General features: G+C 45.4%; 1 protein-coding gene across 2 annotated transcripts in view; it reads left to right on the top strand.

The window, feature by feature from the left end:
* LOC143285997 (protein virilizer homolog) overlaps positions 1 to 22,630 on the top strand; it is a 78,140-nt gene that overhangs the window by 41,675 nt on the left and 13,835 nt on the right. For both annotated transcript variants that reach the window (XM_076593487.1, XM_076593486.1), the window contains exons 23-35: positions 493 to 639; positions 2,432 to 2,527; positions 3,485 to 3,554; positions 4,916 to 5,052; positions 9,267 to 9,375; positions 10,602 to 10,692; positions 11,749 to 11,958; positions 12,208 to 12,310; positions 13,401 to 13,475; positions 15,084 to 15,244; positions 17,073 to 17,319; positions 18,240 to 18,336; positions 22,094 to 22,376. In XM_076593487.1, the coding sequence (XP_076449602.1) occupies positions 493 to 639; positions 2,432 to 2,527; positions 3,485 to 3,554; positions 4,916 to 5,052; positions 9,267 to 9,375; positions 10,602 to 10,692; positions 11,749 to 11,958; positions 12,208 to 12,310; positions 13,401 to 13,475; positions 15,084 to 15,244; positions 17,073 to 17,319; positions 18,240 to 18,336; positions 22,094 to 22,376 (1,826 nt within the window). The remainder of the gene's footprint in view (positions 1 to 492; positions 640 to 2,431; positions 2,528 to 3,484; positions 3,555 to 4,915; positions 5,053 to 9,266; positions 9,376 to 10,601; positions 10,693 to 11,748; positions 11,959 to 12,207; positions 12,311 to 13,400; positions 13,476 to 15,083; positions 15,245 to 17,072; positions 17,320 to 18,239; positions 18,337 to 22,093; positions 22,377 to 22,630) is intronic.

Below are 22,630 nucleotides of genomic sequence, written 5' to 3'. Positions count from 1 at the left end.
TTGTGGCCATTCTGCAGGTAAACCACCACACTTTGTGGCCATTCTGCAGGTAAACCACCACACCTTTGTGGCCATTCTGCAGGTAAATTGTATTGCATTCTCTTTTGTCACAGCAGATTTCTATGTGTGAAATTTAATCTGCTGTCCCCCCGCGAGGGCTCATCACTATACTGAGAGTGACACCTTTTTTTTCCCCCCCCATCTGCAGTTTTATTTGTTTTCCTATCGAACTGGATTTTTTCACAAAATTTTGACAGGGACAGACCCGTTTTGTTGCTGTGGGTTCTTTTACGTGTGCTAAGTGCATGATGCACGTGGAGCCTCGGTTTATCGTCTCATCTGCATGACTAAATCGCCACACCTTCGTGGCCAATCTGCAGGTGGATTACCCACACAGATGAGAAAAATCCCCACCCTTAATCCTACCAGACGGTACAGGGATTGGAAGCCAGGATCCCAGGCTGTAACCAGTGTGTGTGTGTTGTGGTGCAGAAGCTGAGCGAGGCCCAGCTGAAGCCGTGGCAGCAGGGCGTCCCCCAGGCTGTGGACCACTGGACCCAGTTCTTCGCCATCATCTCCCCCACCCTGGCCATCGTCAAGGCAACCATCTCCCTCATCATCCACACCAGGGGGGCTGAGGTCAGGGGTCACCTTTGTGTTTGTATTTGCATTTTGTATTTCTTTTAATCACAGCAGATTTCTCTGTGTGTGAAATTCGGGCTGCTCTCCCCAGGGAGAGCGCGTCGCTATACTACAGCGCCACCCATTTTTTTTGTATTTTTTCCTGCGTGCAGTTTTATTTGTTTTTCCTATCGGAAGTGGATTTTTCTGCAGAATTTTGCCAGGAACAACCCTTTTGTTGCCATGGGTTCTTTTACATGCGCTAAGTGCATGCTGCACACGGGACTTCGGTTTATTGTCTCATCTGAATGACTAGCGTCCAGACCACCACTCAAGGTCTAGTGGAGGGGGAGAAAATATCGGCGGCTGAGCCGTGATTCGAACCAGCGTGCTCAGATTCTCTCGCTTCCTGGGCGGATGCGTTACCTCTAGGCCATCACTCCACTGTGTGTTTGTGTGTGTGTGGTGGTTTTGTTGTGTGTTTTGTTTTGTGCACAAAGCCTTGTTTTAGTTGACAGGATTTTTTTTTTTTTTTTATAATGAAGGGTTTGTGTGTAATGGTGTTATGCGCTTTTCTCTGCAAATATACTGATACAAAAACTGGAACTTTCTTCAGTTAAAAGATGAATATAGAGCCAGTAATAAATGAAGTTCAGTCTTCTTACAGTTATTCAGTCATATAAATTGTGGTCTGGGTTTTTTTTTCTTTTTTATCGAGTTATTTTTTAAATTGGGAAATCAGGCATTTGTTCACCACAGATTAACTAGACTGTGGAAATGATTATGACTTTTGTAGTTTGACTTGTTTTATCACTTGCTTGAATGGTGCTTGTGATACATGACAGTCGTATCGGACACAACAGCAGAGGAGGCAGTTGCTGTCCTGACTGTCTGGGCTAGAATTTGATAGTTGTGGAGACGGGCGCCATAGCCGAATGGTTAAAGCGTTGGACTTTCGATCTGAGGGTCCCGGGTTCGAATCACGGTGACGGCGCCTGGTGGGTAAAGGGTGGAGATTTTTACGATCTCCCAGGTCAACATATGTGCAGACCTGCTAGTGCCTGAACCCCCTTCGTGTGTATATGCAAGCAGAAGATCAAACACGCACGTTAAAGATCCTGTAATCCTTGTCAGCGTTCGGTGGGTTATTGAAACAAGAACATACCCAGCATGCACACCCCCAAAAACGGAGTATGGCTGCCTACATGGCAGGGTAAAAACGGTCATACACGTAAAAGCCCACTCGTGTGCATACGAGTGAACGCAGAAGAAGAAGAAGAAGATAGTTGTGGAGAGTGTCTTGCCCAAGCTGCATCCTCACTAGATGTGTTAAAAAAGAAGATGATGATAATGATCTTCTTCTTTCTTCTTCTTTGTTCGTGGGCTGCAGCTCCCACGTTCACTCGTATATACACGAGTGGGCTTTTACGTGTATGACCGTTTTTACCCCGCCATATAGGCAGCCATACTCCGCTTTCGGGGGTGTGCATACTGGGTATGTACTTGTTTCCATAACTCACCGAACGCTGACATGGATTACAGGATCTTTAACGTGCGTATTTGATCTTTTGCCTGTGTATACACACGAAGGGGGTTCAGGCACTAGCAGGTCTGCACATATGTTGACCTGGGAGATCATAAAAATCTCCACCCTTTACCCACCAGGCGCCGTCACCGAGATTCGAACCCGGGACCCTCAGATTGAAAGTCCAACGCTTTAACCATTCGGCTATTGTGCCCGTCGTTAATAATGATGATAATGAATGCTTGTTGAGTGCTTTCCTCCCTTACAAAGCGTTGGTGTGTGCAGTTCAAAGACATGACGGTGTTGTCTACCCTGCTGGAGCTCCACACGGTGGTATGCTCTGTCCCTGGATCCACTCTCTACAACGCGGAGACACTGAAGGTAGGTTGGGGGGCACTGCCGCTCTCTGGCGCTCATGTTGTACAGGATTCACGGTCCTCAGAGATCTGTCGTCTAACATGAAAAGGCAAAAAAGAAATTGATTCTTTTTGACTTGATGTCAAAAAAGAAATGATTTTCTTTAACTTGTTGTCTTATGTTTTTGAATGATAGAGAAAAAAAAGAGGTTATTTTGATACTTCTTATCAGATAAAATCAAATCATGTTGTTAATTGTCCAGCCAACTGCAGAGGGGTTAGAATTTGAAAATAGTGGCTGTGTCCTCTTGTGTCAGTTTGAAGGAAAACTGGCGGATTTCACAATGATTTTTAAAAAAGTTCTGCATTAAATGGCAGGGAAGTCTGCCGAGACGAAATAGCCAAGTGGTTAAAGCGTTGGACTTTTGATCTGAAGGTCCCGGGTTCCAATCTTGGTAACAGCACTTGGCAGGTATAGGGTGGAGATTTTTCCAATCTCCCAGGTCAACAGACAGACCTGTTTGTGCCTGATGCCCCTCCATGTGTATAAGGATACAGAAGATCAAATACGCACATTAGATATCCTGTAATCCATCTCAGCGTTTGGTGAGTTGTGGATACAAGAACATACCCAGCATGCGCACCCCAAAAACGGAGTATGGCTGCCTACATGGCAGGGTAAATAAACAAAACGGTCATACACGTAAAATACTACACATCTGTATGAGTGTGGATGTGTGCATGACTGAAACCTGACTGAATGGCACAGGAAACGAATGATGAGCACCCAACGGCAGCTGTCAGTTGGCTCCACTTTGGTAAGCAGCCTGTTGTGCAAATGATGCCACGTTTGTAAAATACTCAAGAGTTTGGTTTTCGACCAAGGATAGTGCATTGTATAAGTATCCATATCATCATCATCATCATCACCATCATCATCATTGACAGAAGAGTTAAGAATGACCCCGGCTGGTGATTACAGGTGCAGAAGGACATTGTGGACACACTGTTGGCGTTTACACAGCCTGACTTCAAAACTCAGGGGGAGGAAGGTGAGAGGGGTGACACTTTGTGATGTGTTGACAACTGTAGAAGGCGTTCACACAGGCTGTCAAGAAGGTTTCTTTGTTATTTTTTTTTATTATAATGTCTTCATAACTGGAGAGAACGTCTACACAGATTGTCAGCAGTGTTTCATTTTTGCTTTGTTATTTTTGTGTAATGTGTTTGTAACTGGAGAGAGCGTTCACACTTGTTGTTGAGGATGTTTCTTTGTTACTTTGTTGTTTTTCGTAATGTGTTTATAACTGGAGAAAGCGTTCACACAGGTTGTCAGCAATGTTTCATCGTTATTGTGTTGTTTTTTTTGACTCACTTGTGTAAACAAAGTGAGTCTATGTTTTAACCCGGTGTTCGGTTGTCTGTGTGTGTGTGTGTGTGTGTCCGTGTGTCTGTGTGTCCGTGGTAAACTTTAACATTGACATTTTCTCTCCAAATACTTTGTCAGTTGACACCAAATTTGGCATAAAAATAGGAAAAATTCAGTTCTTTCCAGTCATCTTGTTTAAAACAATATTGCAGCTCTGGGATGGGCACAAAAAAAATTTAAAAAAAGAAGCCTAATTATATGCAAACTGCATTTACTGTTATATTTTTTGTATTCTCTAAACTTGGCACTTTGACCTCTTATTCTGACACAACAACAAGAGGAGTCATTATTATCATTTTTTGTTCAAACAGGAACTTCTGCATGGAATTTTTATTTATTTTGCAAACGTTTTGGTGCAGACAGTAAAAAAGGGAAATTACTCTGTAATTAATGCTAGGGGACTTAATTTATCACAAGTGAGTCTTGAAGGCCTTGCCTCTCTTGTTTTTTTATGTGTTTGTAGCTGGGGAAAGCATCCACACAGACATAGACTCAAGGAGGAAATGGCTGCAGATGTTCAACTTGGATGGCAGGCTTTCTTTATCACACAGATATTCCATTAAGGCAATTGATTATAAAAAAATAAAAAAATGTTGATTCATTTTGTTCCCAGTCCCTTCATTTTACTTTGTTTTGGTGTTGTTACGCTGGACCCCAGTTTCATACTTTTCAGTATGAACAAAAGTCAGTCACTACCACCTGTACTTTAGTTTTACAAGGCACAGGAGCATGGTTTTACTTAGAAATACGCTGTGTAGATTGGGTTGTTATTATTATCTTTATTATCATCATCATCATCATTATGATGATGATGATCATCATCATTATTATTATCATTATTATTTTTGTCATTATCATTATTACTATTATCATCATTATCATCATCATTATTGTATCATCATCATTATTATTATTACTGTTATTATTACAATATCCGCCAGTCATCAGGTGCAGTGAACACTGCCGTTGTTGTGTTCTTTTCAGCCCTCAGCAGCAGTATGTGGACGCTGATGATGAAGGAGGTGGTTCGCTATGCAGTGAAGTCCCCTTACGTCTTCATGAGTGGTCTGCTCCTCATCTCGGAGTTAGTGCCCCTGCCCTTCCCCTTGCTGGCCAAAGAGGTTTGGTGGTGGTCTGTGTGCCTGCTCACCTGTAGGCATGCTTCTTGTTGGGTTGTGAATCAGTGTGTGTGTGTCTGTGTGTGTGTGACTGTTGTATCTGTTTTTCCTGCCCTTCTGTTTGTGTGTTTTGGTTGCTGTGTTGTTCTCACCTTCTCTTTCCTGATTGTCTCTTTCTTCTGTCTGTCCACTCTTCTAACCGTTGGTTCTTTTTAATTTAAAAAAAAAAAAAAATTCAAACATACATCCATTGAAAGAAATTTGTTTAATCTCTTCAGTGAATATTTAATAATATGTCAGGCAGTGCTTTTTATTTGAATTCTCCTTTGTGTTTGAAGCATTAGAAAAATTAGAAATTCCAAGTGATGACTACACATCAGCTTTGGTGATAGTGATGACGAAATGTAAAGATTATTATTTATGATATTCGAAAAGATCATAGCCACATGCGTACTTTCATTGACTTGATCTAGTCGGTGTGCATTGTCAGATTATGTCGGCATGATTTTATTTGAAGCATATCCGTGTGCATTTTCATCAGGCCAACCAGAATTTGTTACATACCATGCATGTTCATTAACTCACTCGGGACGACAAGTTTTCTCCCTTGCTTTTCCCCACAGACGGCCCATTTGTAAGGGTTTGGAAAAAAAATTACAAAAAATACAAAATACTGTGTAAGAAAATGAAACTTTCAGAACTGGTTTATTACGTGTTGAGCTATTACAGAAAAAAACAAACAATTTCTCATCGTATTTTTACAGTTTTGCCATATGTAGTAAATACTGCCAATTTTTCACCCCGAATCACCATACCCATGCTCGCTTTCTGCATTAAATTCGCTTTCTTCTTCGTCATCATCCACCTCTTTAATGTCCGACCCTTCAGTTTGTAGCATTTCAAGTACTTCGGCAACCCTAAAACATCGCTATCACTGCCTTGTTCGCTTCACAACATTCTGAGAAGATGCCGCTTTGCTAACAGGCTGGCACGCGAGCAGACGACCGGTCAGTGACTTTGTCAGCGTGTGTGCGAGACAGGCCACACATCCCAGACTAACCAATCATACTGTTCGATTGTGGAGTGACCCAGAATAGCGCACTCTGCTTGGCTAATCACAAAATCACGTGTACAGCGCATGATGGAATTTTACTTTCAGAGAATGCTATTCCATTCCTTCGTCCGAAACCGAATACGTTTTGTGCAGGAATGCGTGAGCATTCCTTCGTCCGGAAAGAGTTAAAGCAGTCACTTCAGATGTAAAGTTTTTGTTATGCTGCTCTGCAGTGTCAGATTTTGCATGTCCGAGATCCTGTAAGAAATCCATAGAGTTGGATATGGAAACTAAGCATACCCACCGTGCACACCCATGAAAACAAAGTATGGCTGCCCACATAGCAGGGCAAAATCAACTGCTGACATAAAAGCTCACGGCAAGATCAAAACCAGAAAGAAGAAGCCGAAGATATAAAACAAACTGACAACCCCCCCCCCACCCCTCCCCCCTTACCCCCCAAAAGACCAGGAACCAGCCATGCAAGCAATGGACAAACACAATCAATGTTTAAATCACACCTTGAGAGATATGCATCAGGAAAAAAACAACAAAATACTAAAACAGTAAGGTGGACTGTCAGTAGTCTAGTTCCAAGTTCATCTTTTATGAACAGAGCAAATTTGAAATGACTAGTTTTCCAATTTTCAAAAACAGAAGAAAAAAAAGAGTAACAACAAAAAGCGATGTGAGTGATAATCATGAAAGGTGCGTCAGTGTATTTATATTTGTATTTGTATTTCTTTTTATCACAACAGATTTCTCTGTGTGAAATTCGGGCTGCTCTCCCCAGGGAGAGCGCATCACTACACTACAGCGCCACCCTTTTTTTTTTCTTATTTTTCCTGCATGCAGTTTAATTTTTTTTTCCTATTGAAGTGGATTTTTCTACAGAATTTTGCCAGGAACAACCCTTTTGTTGCTGTGGGTTCTTTTACATGCGCTAAGTGCATGCTGCACACGGGACCTCGGTTTATCGTCTCATCCGAATGACTAGCATCGAGATCACCACTCAAGGTCTAGTGGAGGGGAAGAAAATATCGGCGGCTGAGCCGTGATTTGAACCAGCGCGCTAAGATTCTCTTGCTTCCTAGTCGGACGCGTTATGTCTAGACCATCACTCCACTAATGATGACTATGTGGGATGTGTGTGTGTGATGATGATGATGATGATGTGTGTGTGATGACGATGTGTGTGTGTGTGATGACGATGGTGTGTGTGTGTGATGACGATGGTGTGTGTGTGTGACGACGATGATGTGTGTGTGTGATGACGATGTGTGTGTGTGATGACGATGGTGTGTGTGTGTGTGATGATGATGGTGTGTGTGTGTGTGATGACGATGATGTGTGAGTGTGATGATGATGATGTGTGTGTATGATGACGATGATGTGTGTGTGTGTGATGACGATGATGTGTGAGTGTGATGATGATGATGTGTGTGTGTATGATGACGATGATGTGTGTGTGTGTGATGATGATGGTGTGTGTGATGACGATGATGTGTGTGTGATGACGATGATTGTGTGTGTGATGACGATGGTGTGTGTGTGATGACGATGATGTGTGTGTCATGACGATGATTGTGTGTGTGATGACGATGATGTGTGTGTGTGATGACGATGATTGTGTGTGTGATGACGATGATGTGTGTGTGATGACGATGATGTGTGTGTGTGATGACAATGATTGTGAGTGTGATGACGATGATGTGTGTGTGTGTGATGACGATGATGTGTGTGTGTGTGATGACGATGATTGTGTGTGTGTATGATGACGATGATTGTGTGTGTGTGTGATGACGATGGTGTGTGTGTGTGTGATGACGATGGTGTGTGTGTGATGACGATGATGTGTGTGTGTGATGACGATGATGTGTGTGTGTGTGATGACGATGATGTGTGTGTGTGTGATGACGATGATTGTGTGTGTGTGTGATGACGATGATGTGTGTGTGTGTGATGACGATGATGTGTGTGTGTGTGATGACGATGATGTGTGTGTATGATGACGATGATTGTGTGTGTGTGTGATGACGATGATGTGTGTGTGTGTGATGACGATGATGTGTGTGTGTGTGATGACGATGATGTGTGTGTATGATGACGATGATTGTGTGTGTGTGTGTGATGACGATGATGTGTGTGTGTGTGATGACGATGGTGTGTGTGTGATGACGATGATGTGTGTGTGTGATGACAATGATTGTGAGTGTGATGACGATGATGTGTGTGTATGTGATGACGATGATGTGTGTGTGTGTGATGACGATGATGTGTGTGTATGATGACGATGATGTGTGTGTGTGTGATGACGATGATGTGTGTGTGTGTGATGACGATGATGTGTGTGTGTGTGATGACGATGATGTGTGTGTATGATGACGATGATTGTGTGTGTGTGTGATGACGATGATGTGTGTGTGTGTGATGACGATGATGTGTGTGTGTGTGATGATGATGATGATGTGTGTGTGATGACGATGATGATGTGTGTGTGATGATGATGATTGTGTGTGTGTGTGATGACGATGATGATGTGTGTGTGTGATGACGATGATGTGTGTGTGTGTGATGACGATGATGATGTGTGTGTGATGACGATGATGATGTGTGTGTGATGATGATGATTGTGTGTGTGTACAATGATGTGTGTGTGTGTGATGACGATGATGTGTGTGTGTGATGATGATGATGTTTGTGTGTGATGATGATGATGTTTGTGTGTACAATGATGTGTGTGTGTGTGATGACGATGATGTGTGTGTGTGTGATGATGATGATGTGTGTGTGTACAGTGATGTGTGTGTGTATGTGTGTGTGATGACGATGATGTGTGTGTGTGATGACGATGATTGTGTGTGTGATGACGATGATGTGTGTGTGTGTGATGACGATGATGTGTGTGTGTGACGACGATGATGTGTGTGTACGATGATGTGTGTGTGTGTGATGACGATGATGTGTGTGTGTGACAACGATGATGTGTGTGTGTGTGACGACGATGATGTGTGTGTGATGATGATGATGTGTGTGTGTACAATGATGTGTGTGTGTACAGTGATGTGTGTGTGTGATGACGATGATGTGTGTGTGTGTGATGACGATGATGTGTGTGTGTGATGATTGTGTGTGATGATGACGATGATGTGTGTGTGTACAGCCACTGGAGACGGATGAGATCTCTCTGGCGGTGAACACAAGGAAGCTGTGGAGCGCCCACCTTCACCCTCTGATGCCAGACATCCACAGTCTGATCAGTCTGCTGGCAGGTGCGGGGCTGGTCCTACACACACACACACACACACACACACACACACACCAACACACACACACACACACACGCATGCAGAGTTCATATTTCTCTTTGTGTGTGTTTGTCTGCTTGTGTGTGTGGTGTTTTTTTGGTACAAAACGTCTGTTCATTTTTCTATGTGTGTGTGTATGCATAGTACAATGCAATGCTATACAATACAATATCACTTTTTTAATCCCACTTCCCCCCCACTCTGTATTTTGTTCAGTTAGCGTGTGTGTGTGTGTGGTACAATACAATATCACTTTTTTTAACCATCCTCCGGGGAGATTTTTCTTTATATCTGTGTGCTTGTGAAGCAGATGAGGCGTCACATGTTGTGTATTCGGATGAGTGTGCAATCTTTGACAACCCCTAGAAACAGAAACTGTTAGAGTGTGGGCTTGTTTTGTTTGGTGTTGGTGAAGTGTAGGTGTTGACAGGCAGTGTGTTCTGATGATTGCAGGCATAGGCTGTCAACCCCTACTGTGTCTCCTGCGATGTGTGTGTTTGGTGTTGGTGAAGTGTAGGTGTTGACAGGCGGTGTGTGCTGATGATTGCAGGCACAGGCTGTCAACCCCTACTGTGTCTCCTGCGACGGGTGTGTGTGTGTTTGGTGTTGGTGAAGTGTAGGTGTTGACAGGCAGTGTGTTCTGATGATTGCAGGCACAGGCTGTCAACCCCTACTGTGTCTCCTGCGATGTGTGTGTTTGGTGTTGGTGAAGTGTAGGTGTTGACAGGTGGTGTGTGCTGATGATTACAGGCACAGGCTGTCAACCCCTACTGTGTCTCCTGCAACGGGTGTGTGTGTGTGTGTGTGTTTGGTGTTGGTGAAGTGTAGGTGTTGACAGGTGGTGTGTGCTGATGATTGCAGGCACAGGCTGCCAACCCCTACTGTGTCTCCTGCGACGGGTGTGTGTGTGTGTGTGTGTTTGGTGTTGGTGAAGTGTAGGTGTTGACAGGTGGTGTGTGCTGATGATTGCAGGCACAGGCTGCCAACCCCTACTGTGTCTCCTGCGACGGGTGTGTGTGTGTGTGTGTGTTTGGTGTTGGTGAAGTGTAGGTGTTGACAGGTGGTGTGTGCTGATGATTGCAGGCACAGGCTGCCAACCCCTACTGTGTCTTCTGTGACAGGTGTGTGTGTGTGTGTTTGGTGTTGGTGAAGTGTAGGTGTTGACAGGCGGTGTGTGCTGATGATTGCAGGCACAGGCTGTCAACCCCTACTGTGTCTTCTGCGACGGGTGTGCTGGCAGATTGCGGACCTGGCTGCCCCTTCTGCCACCATCATCGCCAAGTGAGTTCTCCACCAGGTGTCTGACTGCAAGATGAAAATGTTGATTGCGTTGAGCTAAAATCTAGGTACATTTCCCCCCCAGTTATAAGGGTTTACCCCCCATTGCCGGTCTACAAGTTGAAAATGTTGATGAGGTTGACCCAAAAGCTGAGTACGCCCCAGATGTGGTTATACAAAATGAAAATGTTGATGATGTTGACCCAAAAGCTGAGTACGCCCCAGATGTGGTTATACAAAATGAAAATGTTGATGAGGTTGACCCAAAAACTGAGTACGCCCCAGACGTGGTTATACAAAATGAAAATGTTGATGATGTTGACGTTAAAACTGAGTTCAGTTTTTCCCCAGTTATAAGATTTTTTTCTACCCGATGTCAGTCTACCAGAAGTTGATGACGTTGACCCAAAAGGTGAGCAGTGTTTTCCCCAGGTGTGTTTATACAAGAAAATGTCGATGGCATTTACCTGAAAGGTGAGCATGGCTTTCCCCATAGTATCTATCCACAAGATGAAAATGCTGATGACGTTTGACGTAAAATCTGAACACATTTTGCCCCCAGGTGTGTTTATACAATATGAAAATGCTTATTACATTGACCCAAAAGGTGAGCAATGCTTTCCCCAGGTGTCTGACGTTAAAGGTGAGCAATGCTTTCCCCAGGTGTCTGACGTTAACGGTGAGCAATGCTTTCCCCAGGTGTCTGACGTTAAAGGTGAGCAATGCTTTCCCCAGGTGTCTGACGTTAACGGTGAGCAATGCTTTCCCCAGGTGTCTGACGTTAAAGGTGAGCAATGCTTTCCCCAGGTGTCTGACGTTAAAGGTGAGCAATGTTTTCCCCAGGTGTCTGACGTTAACGGTGAGCAATGCTTTCCTCAGGTGTCTGACGTTAAAGGTGAGCAATGCTTTCCCCAGGTGTCTGACGTTAAAGGTGAGCAATGCTTTCCCCAGGTGTCTGACGTTAAAGGTGAGCAATGTTTTCCCCAGGTGTCTGACGTTAACGGTGAGCAATGCTTTCCCCAGGTGTCTGACGTTAAAGGTGAGCAATGCTTTCCACAGGTGTCTGCTGGACGTGTACCTGGAGCAGAGGGCGCTGGAGGTGTCGGAGGAGGAGGAGAAGAAGGAGGGGGAGAAGGAGAAGGAGGGGCGGGAGGAGGGGGGGGAGGGGAGCGGCGTGTCGCCCATGACCACCAAGATCCTCAGCCTCATCTCCTACCTCCTGTCCCAGCCAGGCATCAAGTCGGCCATCCTGCAGCTCATCAGTGCTGGGTGGGTTGGGGGTTCGGTTCTTTGGGTTTGTGTGTGGGAGGATGGTTGGGGGGGCGGGGGGGGGGTGTATGTGTGTTGTGTGTGGATGCGTGTGGTGTTTGATGTTTGAGTATGTATGTGAGTGTGTTTGTGTGTGTGTGTGTGTGTGTGTGAGCATGTTTGTGTGTGAGTACATATATACATGTGTGTGTGTGTGTGTGTGCATGTTTGTGCGTGTACATATATATATGTGTGTGTGTGTGTGTGCAGGTCATCAGAGGAGAAGTACAAGTCGTTGCTGATGTCTCTGGTACAGACCATGAACCATGTGTCGTCACGACCACAACACGTGCAGGCACAGGAGGCCATTGTGGTGAGCCAGGGCTGTGTGTGTGTGTGTGTGTGTGTACAGTGTGTGTGTGTGTGTGTGTGTACAGTGTGTGTGTGTACAGTGTGTGTGTGTGTGTGTGCAGTGTGTGTGTGAATCAGTATCAGAGTCAGAATCAGAATCAATTTTAATGTCAATTAAACCTGAACAAGGTTTATAAGACATGCATGCAAAGTTACATGAAACCACGCACAAAAAAGCAAAAGTGTGTGTGTGTGTGTGTGTGTGTGTGTGTACAGTGTGTGTGTCTGTATGTACAGTGTGCGTGATAGATGTGTGTACAGTGTGTGAGAGAAGTGTGTGTGTGTGCATGTGTGTACAGTGTGTAAACGGTGTGTGAGAGATGTGTATGTGTTTATGTGTGTATGGTGTGTGTGTGTGTGTTTGCCAAACACACTTCGTTAAGACTCACGGAAATGCTGCCAGATATTACCGAAGCCACTTCTTGAAAAGCGAGAACTGTCCGAACAGTGTCACAGTGTAAACAAATGTAAACCTTCATTTTTTTGCCATGTTTACAACCATTGCTTCTGGTTGTCAGACGACTGTTGTATGTTTGCTGTGATGTTCGATGGGCGCAATAGCTGAATGGTTAAAGCATTGGACTTTCAATCTGAGGGTCCTGGGTTTGAATCACGGTGACGGCGCCTGGTGGTAAAGGGTGGAGATTTTTACGATCCCCCCCAGGTCAACATACGTGCAGACCTGCCAGTGCCTGAACCCCCTTCGTGTGTATACGCAAGCAGAAGATGAAATAAGCACGTTAAAGATCCTGTAATCCATGTCAGCATTTGGTGGGTTATGGAAACAAGAACATACCCAGCATGCACACCCCCGAAAGCGGAGTATGGCTGCCTACATGGCGGGGTAAAAATGGTATACACGTAAAAGCGTATATACAAGTGAACGTGGGAGTTGCAGCCAACGAACACAGAAGAAGAAGAAGCTGTGATGTTCCTGTAGATAATGCCCTGTCCCTGATTCTAATGTGTGTTGTTCCTGGAAAGCGAATTTAGGGGTAGGCATGCCTGTTGGTGTGAAGATAGCCTGACACAGTGTGTGTGGTGTGTTTCAGTCAGTGCTGCAGAGTCTGTGTGACCAGGAGATCACCCTGGTGGCTCAGGACACCAACATGTCACTGCCGGAACAGGTGAGGACGTCTCGGGTTGGTTTGGGTTTGGGTTTTGCTGGGCTGGGCCTTGTTTTCTCCCTATATGCCTCTCTGCCTTTCTCTCTCTCTATAAATATATATCTTGTCTCACACCTTCTCTTTCTCTCACTCAGGACATCAGCATGTCTTGGTCTTAACATGTGTGACGTCATTGGTTTTGGTATTATACGACTCTTGTTTTTTTGTGTGTGTTTATTTCTGTTTCTTTCTTTTAGTTTAACATCTTTTCACTGGTAAGTGATACTGGATAGAGGGAGAATGGGGGGGGGGGTACAGATTTCTGTTTCTCTCTTTGTCTATCTCTCTCTCTATCTCACCCTCTCTCTCTTTCTCTTGTCTCTCTCCATCCCTCCCCATCCTCTCTCTTTCTGTCTGTCCTCCGCTCTTTGTCCTTCTCTCTGTCTCTTCCCACCCCACGCCCCCCATCTCAACACAGGCAGTTCACAAAATGTAGTACATTGTTTTCAGGATATATGTGTGGGCATGAGTATGTTCAGGGGAAACGATCTAAGTAAGTTTGTGACCTGATACAAGTCTTCGTCAGATACAAAACATGAGTGTCAAAGAATTGATAGACAGACAGAAATAAGAAAAAACTTAAGTCGTATGAAGAGCACAGGATCAGGAGTCAAGATGGCTGCCGGAAAAAGAGGGCGCTAGTCAGGGATGCACAGGGGAGGTAACCTACTTCGGGAGGTTATCGGCCGTAGCTACTTTCATTTTCTCCGCATAGGTGGGTAGTAGTTTGCACAGGATAGGAATCAGACCCCTGCCGGAGTCTGCACTGGTGGGTCACGGTAAGTATGTTACTTAAACGTAATTTTAGGAAGAAAATTATTGTAGACAAAGTAGGATAGGGGATGGGTGACTAAGGAAGAATAACAGTGACCCCCCCCCCTACCCACCCCTGGACCCCTAGTTAACCTTTATCCTCCCCCTTCAACCCACCCCTGGACCCCTAATTAACCTTTATCCTCCCCCTTCAACCCCACCCCTGGACCCCTAATTAACCTTTATCCTCCCCCTTCAACCCACCCCTGGACCCCTAATTAACCTTTATCCTCCCCCTTCAACCCACCCCTGGACCCCTAATTAACCTTTATCCTCCCCCTTCAACCCCACCCCTGGACCCCTAGTTAACCTTTATCCTCCCCCTTCAACCCACCCCTGAACTAGCCATTTACCCTTACCACCACCTCCCCTATCCCCACTGGACCTCTAATTAACCCCTTCCATACCCCTTATCCACATTTCATTCCTCAGTTAACCCTTACCCACCCAACCCACCCCTAGAATCCAAATTAACACTTGCCCTCCACCCAAACCCACCCGTGGACCCAAAATTAAACGTTATACGCCCAGTCCATCCTCCAGTTAACCATTACTGCTCCCCCCCCCCCCAATCCACCCCTACACCACCAATTAACCCCCACCCCACCCCCTATCCCCTGAACCGACAATTAACCCCTCCCCTACCCCCCAGTCCACAACCTGGACCCCAAATTAATCCACACCCCCCCACACCCCCACAGCTCCTCCACATCTACCTGCGCTGTATTGTGTGTGTGTGTGTTGTGACCACGACAGCTGGCGTGCACGTTGCCGGACAAGGACCTGATGGGTCAGATCGTCGCCGCCCTCCTGGAGCACATCAGTAACCCCAGCCACTCCTACGCCTCCCTGCTGCCCTGTGTTCGCACCCTCGTCATGCTGACCGAGCACGACTACGGCTTCTTCCACCTGAAAGTGTGAGTGTCTGGAGGTGGTTTTTTTTTGTTTGTTTTTTTTAGGCGGGCGCAATAGCCGAATGGTTAAAGCGTTGGACTTTCAATCTGTGGGTCCCGGGTTTGAATCTCGGTGATGTCTTCCTGGTGGGTAAAGGGTGGAGATTTTTCCGATCTCCGAGGTCAACATGTGTACAGACCTGCTAGTGCCTGAACCCCCTTTGTGTGTATACGCAAGCAAAAGATCAAATACACACGTTAAAGATCCTGTAATCCATGCCAGCGTTCGGTGGGTTATGGAAACAAGTACATACCCAGCATGCACACCCTTGAAAGTGGAGTATGGCTGCCTACATGGCAGGGTAAAAACGGTCAAACAGGTAAAAGCCCACTCGTGAAGATAGAGCGAACGTCAGAGTTGCAGGCCATGAACGCAGAAGAAGAACAGGAGGTCGTTTTTGTTGTTTTTGTTCATTTCTTTGTTTTTTGTTGTTGGTTTTGGGGTTTTTTATGGGGGGATGGGGGGTGTGTGTGATAGTTATTGGGGGGGGGGGGTGACATTGTTATTTTTTGTATAGCTGGGGGGTGGGGCAGTTGGGTGCAGTGTATGTTTTTTTTTGTGCTTGTGGAGTTTGGCTTGCATCTGTCCGTTTTCCCTGATTTTAAGCTCACAAAGCATGGATATGGCTTTGTCCATCTGAGAGTGAGTGTTTGGGTATTGTGTTGTTGTTTGTCTGTTGTTGGTGTTTGGGTATGGGTGGGGGGGGAGGCGGGGGTGGAAGGCTAACACTGTTGGGTTTTTTTTAACTGGCGTGGGTGGGTGGCATGGGGGGGGAACAGGGGAGGGGTGGGGGTGGCAGAGGGGGGGAGGGGGGCTGTCGGTGAGTGGTGTGTTTTGATTTGTGTTTGACAGCTTGTTGAGTTTGTTTTGTACCTGTCTGTACACCGAGGTTATGCTTACAGAGCAAAATGTGAGTGATATTTTGTGTGTGTGTGTGTGTGTGGTTAAACACACAGTGGTTAAGGTCAGTGAGCATGACTACAGCTGCTACCACCCGAGAATGTAAGATATTTTGTGTGTGTGTTGGTGGTAAGGGGGTTTAGTGTATATGGATGCAGAGAGAAAAAAACAGGTTTGTGGCAGGTGTTTGTTGTGGATGTATAAACTGATTCAGTTTCAGTTTCTCAAGGGGATGTCACTGCATTCTGATAAATCCATATGCACTACACCACATCTGCTAGGCAGATACATGACGCCCCTGTCCCTCACAACCTAACCCCCCTGTCCCTCACAACCTAACACCACCCCCTGTCCCTCACAACCTAACACCACCCCCTGTCCCTCACAACCTAACCCACCCCCCTGTCCCTCACAACCTAACCCACCCCCCTGTCCCTCACAACCTACCCCCCCACCCCCCGCCTGTCCCTCACAACCTACCCCCCCCCTCCTGTCCCTCACAACCTACCCCCCCCACCCCCCGCCTGTCCCTCACAACCTACCCCCCCCCCTCCTGTCCCTCACAACCTACCCCCCCCACCCCCCGCCTGTCCCTCACAACCTACCCCCCCCCTCCTGTCCCTCACAACCTACCCCCCCCACGCCCCTCCTGTCCCTCACAACCTACCCCCCCCCCTGCCTGTCCCTCACAACCTACCCCCCCCACGCCCCTCCTGTCCCTCACAACCTACCCCCCCACCCCCCGCCTGTCCCTCACAACCTACCCCCCCCCCTGCCTGTCCCTCACAACCTACCCCCCCACCCCACCCCCCTCCTGTCCCTCACAACCTACCCCCCCACCCCCCGCCTGTCCCTCACAACCTAACCCCCCCCTGTCCCCGTGTCGTCCAGAGGTCTGGAGGGAAGCCCCGGAGTGGTGGTGAGCATCCTGCGTCACATCAGCGACACGTTCAGCAAGGACAGCAGCGACTGCCTGTCCACCCTGTCCACCATCCTGGAGCTGCTGAGGCTGCTGACCACCACGGACAGCGGGGAGGACGGCCTGCCCCTCACCCGCACCCGCACCCTGTCCAGGACCCAGCTGGTGCACATCCTGGACTGGGCCCCCAACCGGCACCACCCCTTGCAGGACCTGGAGGTGGGTCAGAGTGAGGGGGTCAAGGGGAGGGGGGAGGAGGGGGCAGGGGGGTGGCAGGGTGGTCTTTGTTGTTCATTGGCTTGCTGCTGTGTTTTTGGGGGGCGTTCTGATTTTTTTTCTCTTTTTTTTTTTCAGTGCTTCTCGTTGGTTATTATGTTTTTTGTTGTTGTTTTTATTGTTTTTGTTTCGGTTCAAAAGACTTTTGTTTATTGTCTGCTTGAAACAAACAGACAGTTTTGTTCAGGATTGGTGGTATGTCAGAGTGAGTCAGCTCACCTGTCGGCTGTTGTGTTTTGAGCATATATAATTCACTTTTTTTTTTTTTTTTTTTTTTTTACTTTATTGTCTTCTTAAATCAAACTGAAAATTTTCTTCAGGCTTGGAGTTGGGTCAGGAGCAGATGGGTCACCTTGTCCGCTGCTGTGATTTGAGCATATTGATTGATATATATATATATTTTTTTTTTTTTCTTTTCAGTTCTTCTCATTCATCTTTTTTTTCTTCATATTAAAGGGCTATTTATTTTCTGCTTGAAACAAACAGAAATTTTGTTCAGTATTTGGAGTTATGTCAGAACGAATTGGCTCACATGTCGGCTGCTGTGTTGTGAACATATTTAATTCACTTTTCTTTTACTTTTTTTGTTTTGTTTTTTGTTGTTATTTTTGTATAGTTCAAAAGTCTTTATTTTCTGCTTAAGACAAACAGAATTTTTTTCAGGGTTTAGAGCAGGTGGATCACCATTTGTCCCTCACAACCTAACAACCTAATCCCTCACAACCTACCCACCCCCACCCCCCACCCCCCGCCTGTCCCTCACAACCTACCCCCCCACGAACAGCAGCACTTAGAGCAGATTTCTGGATATTGTGCTATATAAGTATCCATTATTATTATTAATATTATTGTCTGGTGTGTAGGAAATGGCGAAAGAAGAGGAGGCGTTGGAGACGTTATTGGAGAGCATTTCATTGGTCATGGCCTTGCTGCACGACATTAACGCACAGACTGCGGCAGGTATGTGTCGGTGTTTGTGTGTACATGTATAAGTGTGTGTGTATGTGAGGATATTTGTGTTTGTGTGTGTGTATGTGTCATCTTTTTCTTAATGGGTTAAGGTGGACCACGGCATAGGTTTTTCACCAAAAATCATTAAAAAACGTGTTTTGGGATTATACTTGTATTTGGTCAAACAATGTCTCTTCTTTGCATTTCTGTCAACCATTTTGCTCAATTTGACCGATTTCATTGCAAATAAAATCATTTTCTGACCTGGGTGTGTGTGAAGTTTGAGCGAATGTGACAAAAAACTCGAAGTTTGCATCGATTTGGACAACCTGGTGCTCGCGATCTGGTTTGGAAACCCCATCTTGTTTGGTATCAGTGTGAAGGTCATTCACCGGTCTGTCTTCTCATTGCCATTTCCTGTGGAAAATTCCACTCACGGAAACACACGAAGAGCAAATCTGAAGGAACCCGAGAGGCATTTTTTAGGGGTTGTGGCTGAGTCGAGGTTTCTGATTGGCTTGTTGGAGTAAAAAAATAGCCCATTGGCCCAATCGGTCATGTGACTTTTTTTCTACTAAAAGTCACGGACAATGCCAAGACACGCTGGAAAGAAGTTTAGGACTGTCTTTGCATTCGGCAAAAAGAAGAGAAAGCGAAAGATTACAACACAAGCTGAAAAAAAGTCTGCCGAAACAGCGACCGACTTAGCGGTGCCTTCGACATCGACCGGCGTCAGTGAAAGCACGCCGCTTCTCAGTTCGAAGAGAAAATTGGACGTTTTCACCAGAAAACATGTGTGTACGGGTGACAGTGACTCCAGTTCAGATGAAGAACCACCGTCAGAAAAAAGTGCATCAGTTCCCGAAGTACAACTTCGCTCGGGACAGCCACAGTCCTCACAGAACATCATCGTTGATGTGTCAACATTGGACTGCTTGGTGTCGTCAGTTCATTGTGGAAAATGCATATCAAAGGTTTGTGGAAAATAATATAATAGTCTACAGATATATAATATTTAATAAATATAATATAGTATTCTATTTTATTTCAGGAGTTTTTGTTTTGTTTCATAGCAAAAAAAAAAAAAAAAAAAGAAGAAAAAAAGCCATCTGAATACCTTTCTTCTTTTTTTGTGAGCCCATTGATTTACTTCTTTTTTTTTTCTTTTTTTTTTTTCAAGTTCTTTGATTTTTGTTTTCAGAGGCAGTTTTTATTTTTCTCAAGTATTGAAATACTTTTCCAAGTAATATTTCTGTGGATTTTTACTGAGTCTGACATACTGTCAGTGTGTGTGTATGTGTGTGTGTGTGTAAAAAAAACTGTCAGTCTGAGTCTCTTTATTCTCTCTCTTTCTCTCTCTCTCTCATTCTTTCTCTTGTACCTTCAATTCTCACACATTTGATTTTTTTTTCAGGTCTCTGTATTTGAAGATGAGACAAAGAGGATGGGGTCAGCATGCAGTCTGGAGGTGAGGTGTGTTTCCTGTGGCGCTGTGATTCCAGGGACACAGACCATGACATCGCTGAAGACGGGGACTGTCTACACAGGTTTTGACATCAACCGTCGCCTTGTTGCTGCTGCTTCAGCAACTGGGATTGGCTACACCCAGCTATGCCGTTTTTTTGGTATGGTGAATATGCCACGACCCATGCACCAAAAAACATGGCTTCACTGCCTCCGTACAGTCCACTCTGCTGTGGCAGTCTGCGTTCAGCGATACAATAAGGGATCTACCGCCCTTCTGGATGTGCTTGCTGAACTGGATCTTGTGGCTGGGAGCAATGCAGAGATGTTTGCAGAGAAATCAGATATGCTCAGGGTCAAAACAGCAACCAGAAAATCCTCTGACAGAGCAAAACAAAAGAGGAAAAAAATTGAAACTGTGAGACGTCAGGAACGTGAACATCGACGGGCAGATGAGGGAGAAGTATACGCCCCAGGAGCATTTTGAACAATCAAGTAACTGAAAAAAAACTCTCTCACCACTTAGTGATATTGGCCAAGTGCTGTTTTCCTGTGTATTATTTTTTTAATGTGTAACTATGGGTTGCAGTTTGTGAGTTCTCAACACAATCTTTGAAGGCGTTTTTCTCAAAAGTTGAATTTCTGCTGCAGGTGCATCAGTGGCCCACGTGTAACAATTGATACAGTGAAAATATTATCATAAAATTAGGCACACTGATGTAAAAATGTGTGCTGAGTGCAATGAACATAGTTAGAACTCTCTACCTCTAGTAGTTTTTTTCATAGCAAGTGACTAAAGCATACAAACGTGAATGCATAATTTTATGCGTTTTTGACAAGACAGAGAACAATGCTTGTGGACAATGGGCATCTGCTTTTGTGATCATTGCACTAAATGATGTCAAAACAAACTGTGGAAATGATGAGAATCATTATGTAATGCATGTGTTCAGTGCTGCAAATGGGCCAAATAACCGTGTGTATTTTTATGATAAAATTATCATATCTTCATATCTGTTTGACTTATAATCTTCAAACTTAGCACAGATGTCTATATTAACATCCTGAGTATGTGTACCAAATTTCATGCAGATATCTTTAGTAGTTCCTGAGAAACAAAAATTAGCTAAAAATGACGCAGTGGTCCACCTTAAATACAGTATTTTATGTCACAGTGTACACATAGATTGGACAGGATAACAAGAATTTTTTTCATAAAATCCTGTTGTGACATTGTTGACAGCTGAAGAGGAGGTATGTAGAAAACCGTGTCTCTAATCTGTCTGCAGTCAGGTTTTTTGTTATTGTTCCTCTGCGTCAGATGAAAATGAAGGATTATATCAAGGATCATGTGAAAACTTCTTTTTTTTTCTTTTGTAAGTGTTTTAAAGCAGTGATGGGGATTTCTTTTCTTTTGTGTGTGTGTTGGGGTGGAGGGTGTGGGGGGGTGAAACCAAAATATAAGAAGCCTGTAGTTATTCATGAGATTTCCTAGCATCCATCAGTATTTTTTTCCCCCAAAGCTTCAAGGTTGAAGATTAAATTTTGACTCTGTCCAGCTCCCCAATGCCTTTATTATTATTGTTTTAAACTTCAGGTTGTGGGAAGTCAGTGCTCACCATTTCACTGATAGGGTTGAAGAAAATAAAGCATAAAAGCAGGCTAAAGATTCCTCAGGACTCTTGAGATTGTTTGCCAAGTCCTCTTCCATAGGCCAGAGGTGGCACCAAAAAAACTGATCCTAAAGGTCTTTCAGTATTTGTGGGGTTTTTTTTTCAAGTTCATATCATTAAGCTCCAGAAAATATTTTAACCACACCCCTCCCTCCCTTGCAGGATGTGACTCTGCCCCCAGCCATTTCTCTGCTGGAGTTGTTTGCCATGTCGCTAACCTGCACCTCCTCCCTTCCACCTTATAGGTCACGACCAATGGGAGGTAACTTCCCCCAGCCATTTCTCTGCTGGAGTTGTTTGCCATGTCGCTAACCTAGACCTCCACCTTCCCACCTTATAGGTCACGACCAATGGGAGGTAACCGCCCCCATCCATCTCCCTGCTGAAGTTGTTTGCCATGTCAGTAACGTTAACCTTCTACCCACATTGCAGGTCACGATCAATGGGAGGTAAGTCCACCCCCCCATCCATCTGCTTGAGTTGTTTGCCATGTCAGTAACCTTGACCTCCCTTCCCACTTTGCAGGTCACGACCAATGGGAGGTAACTGCCCCCATCCGCTTGAGTTGTTGCCATGTCATCAGTAACGTTGACCTAACCTTGACCTTTTCCCTCCCACCTACCTTGCAGGTCACGACCAATGGGAAGTAACTCTGCCCCCGTCCATCTCCCTGCTGGAGTTGTTTGCCCAGCGCAGTGTGTACACGCTGACGGACAGCGACGATGACAGACTGAGTGCCAGCTGTTGGCTGGCCAATCCTGCCCTTGAGGAGCCGGACGCCGAGCCAGAGGTCACCAAGTGTGACCTCCTGGCCTGGTGCAAGCGCTACCTGCCTGACCTTGACATTGAGGAGGAGCTGAAGAAGGAGACAGACGATCGGCAGGAGGACATTGTCCGACCCAAGCGACCCAGGTGGGTAGGGGTTTGGGGGGTTTGTGGCTGTGGGTGCCTGTATTCTGTGTGTTTGTGCTGTGTGTGTGTGTGTTTTGGCTGTGTGTGTTTTGTGTGTGTGTGTGTGTTTCTCTGTGTATTGTTTTGTGTTTGTTGTGTGTTGTTTGTGTGTATGTATGTGTTTGTGTGGTGTGTGTGTGTGTGTGTGTGATGTCTTGAGTGGTATGTGTTTGTGTGGTGTGTGTGTGTGTGTGTGTGATGTCTTGAGTGGTGTG

The sequence above is a fragment of the Babylonia areolata genome, chromosome 9 (genome assembly GCF_041734735.1).
Source record: "Babylonia areolata isolate BAREFJ2019XMU chromosome 9, ASM4173473v1, whole genome shotgun sequence".
Lineage (NCBI taxonomy): Eukaryota > Metazoa > Mollusca > Gastropoda > Neogastropoda > Buccinidae > Babylonia > Babylonia areolata.
Note: the sequence above shows the minus strand (reverse complement) of the source record. Positions and strands in the feature narration are given on the sequence as shown.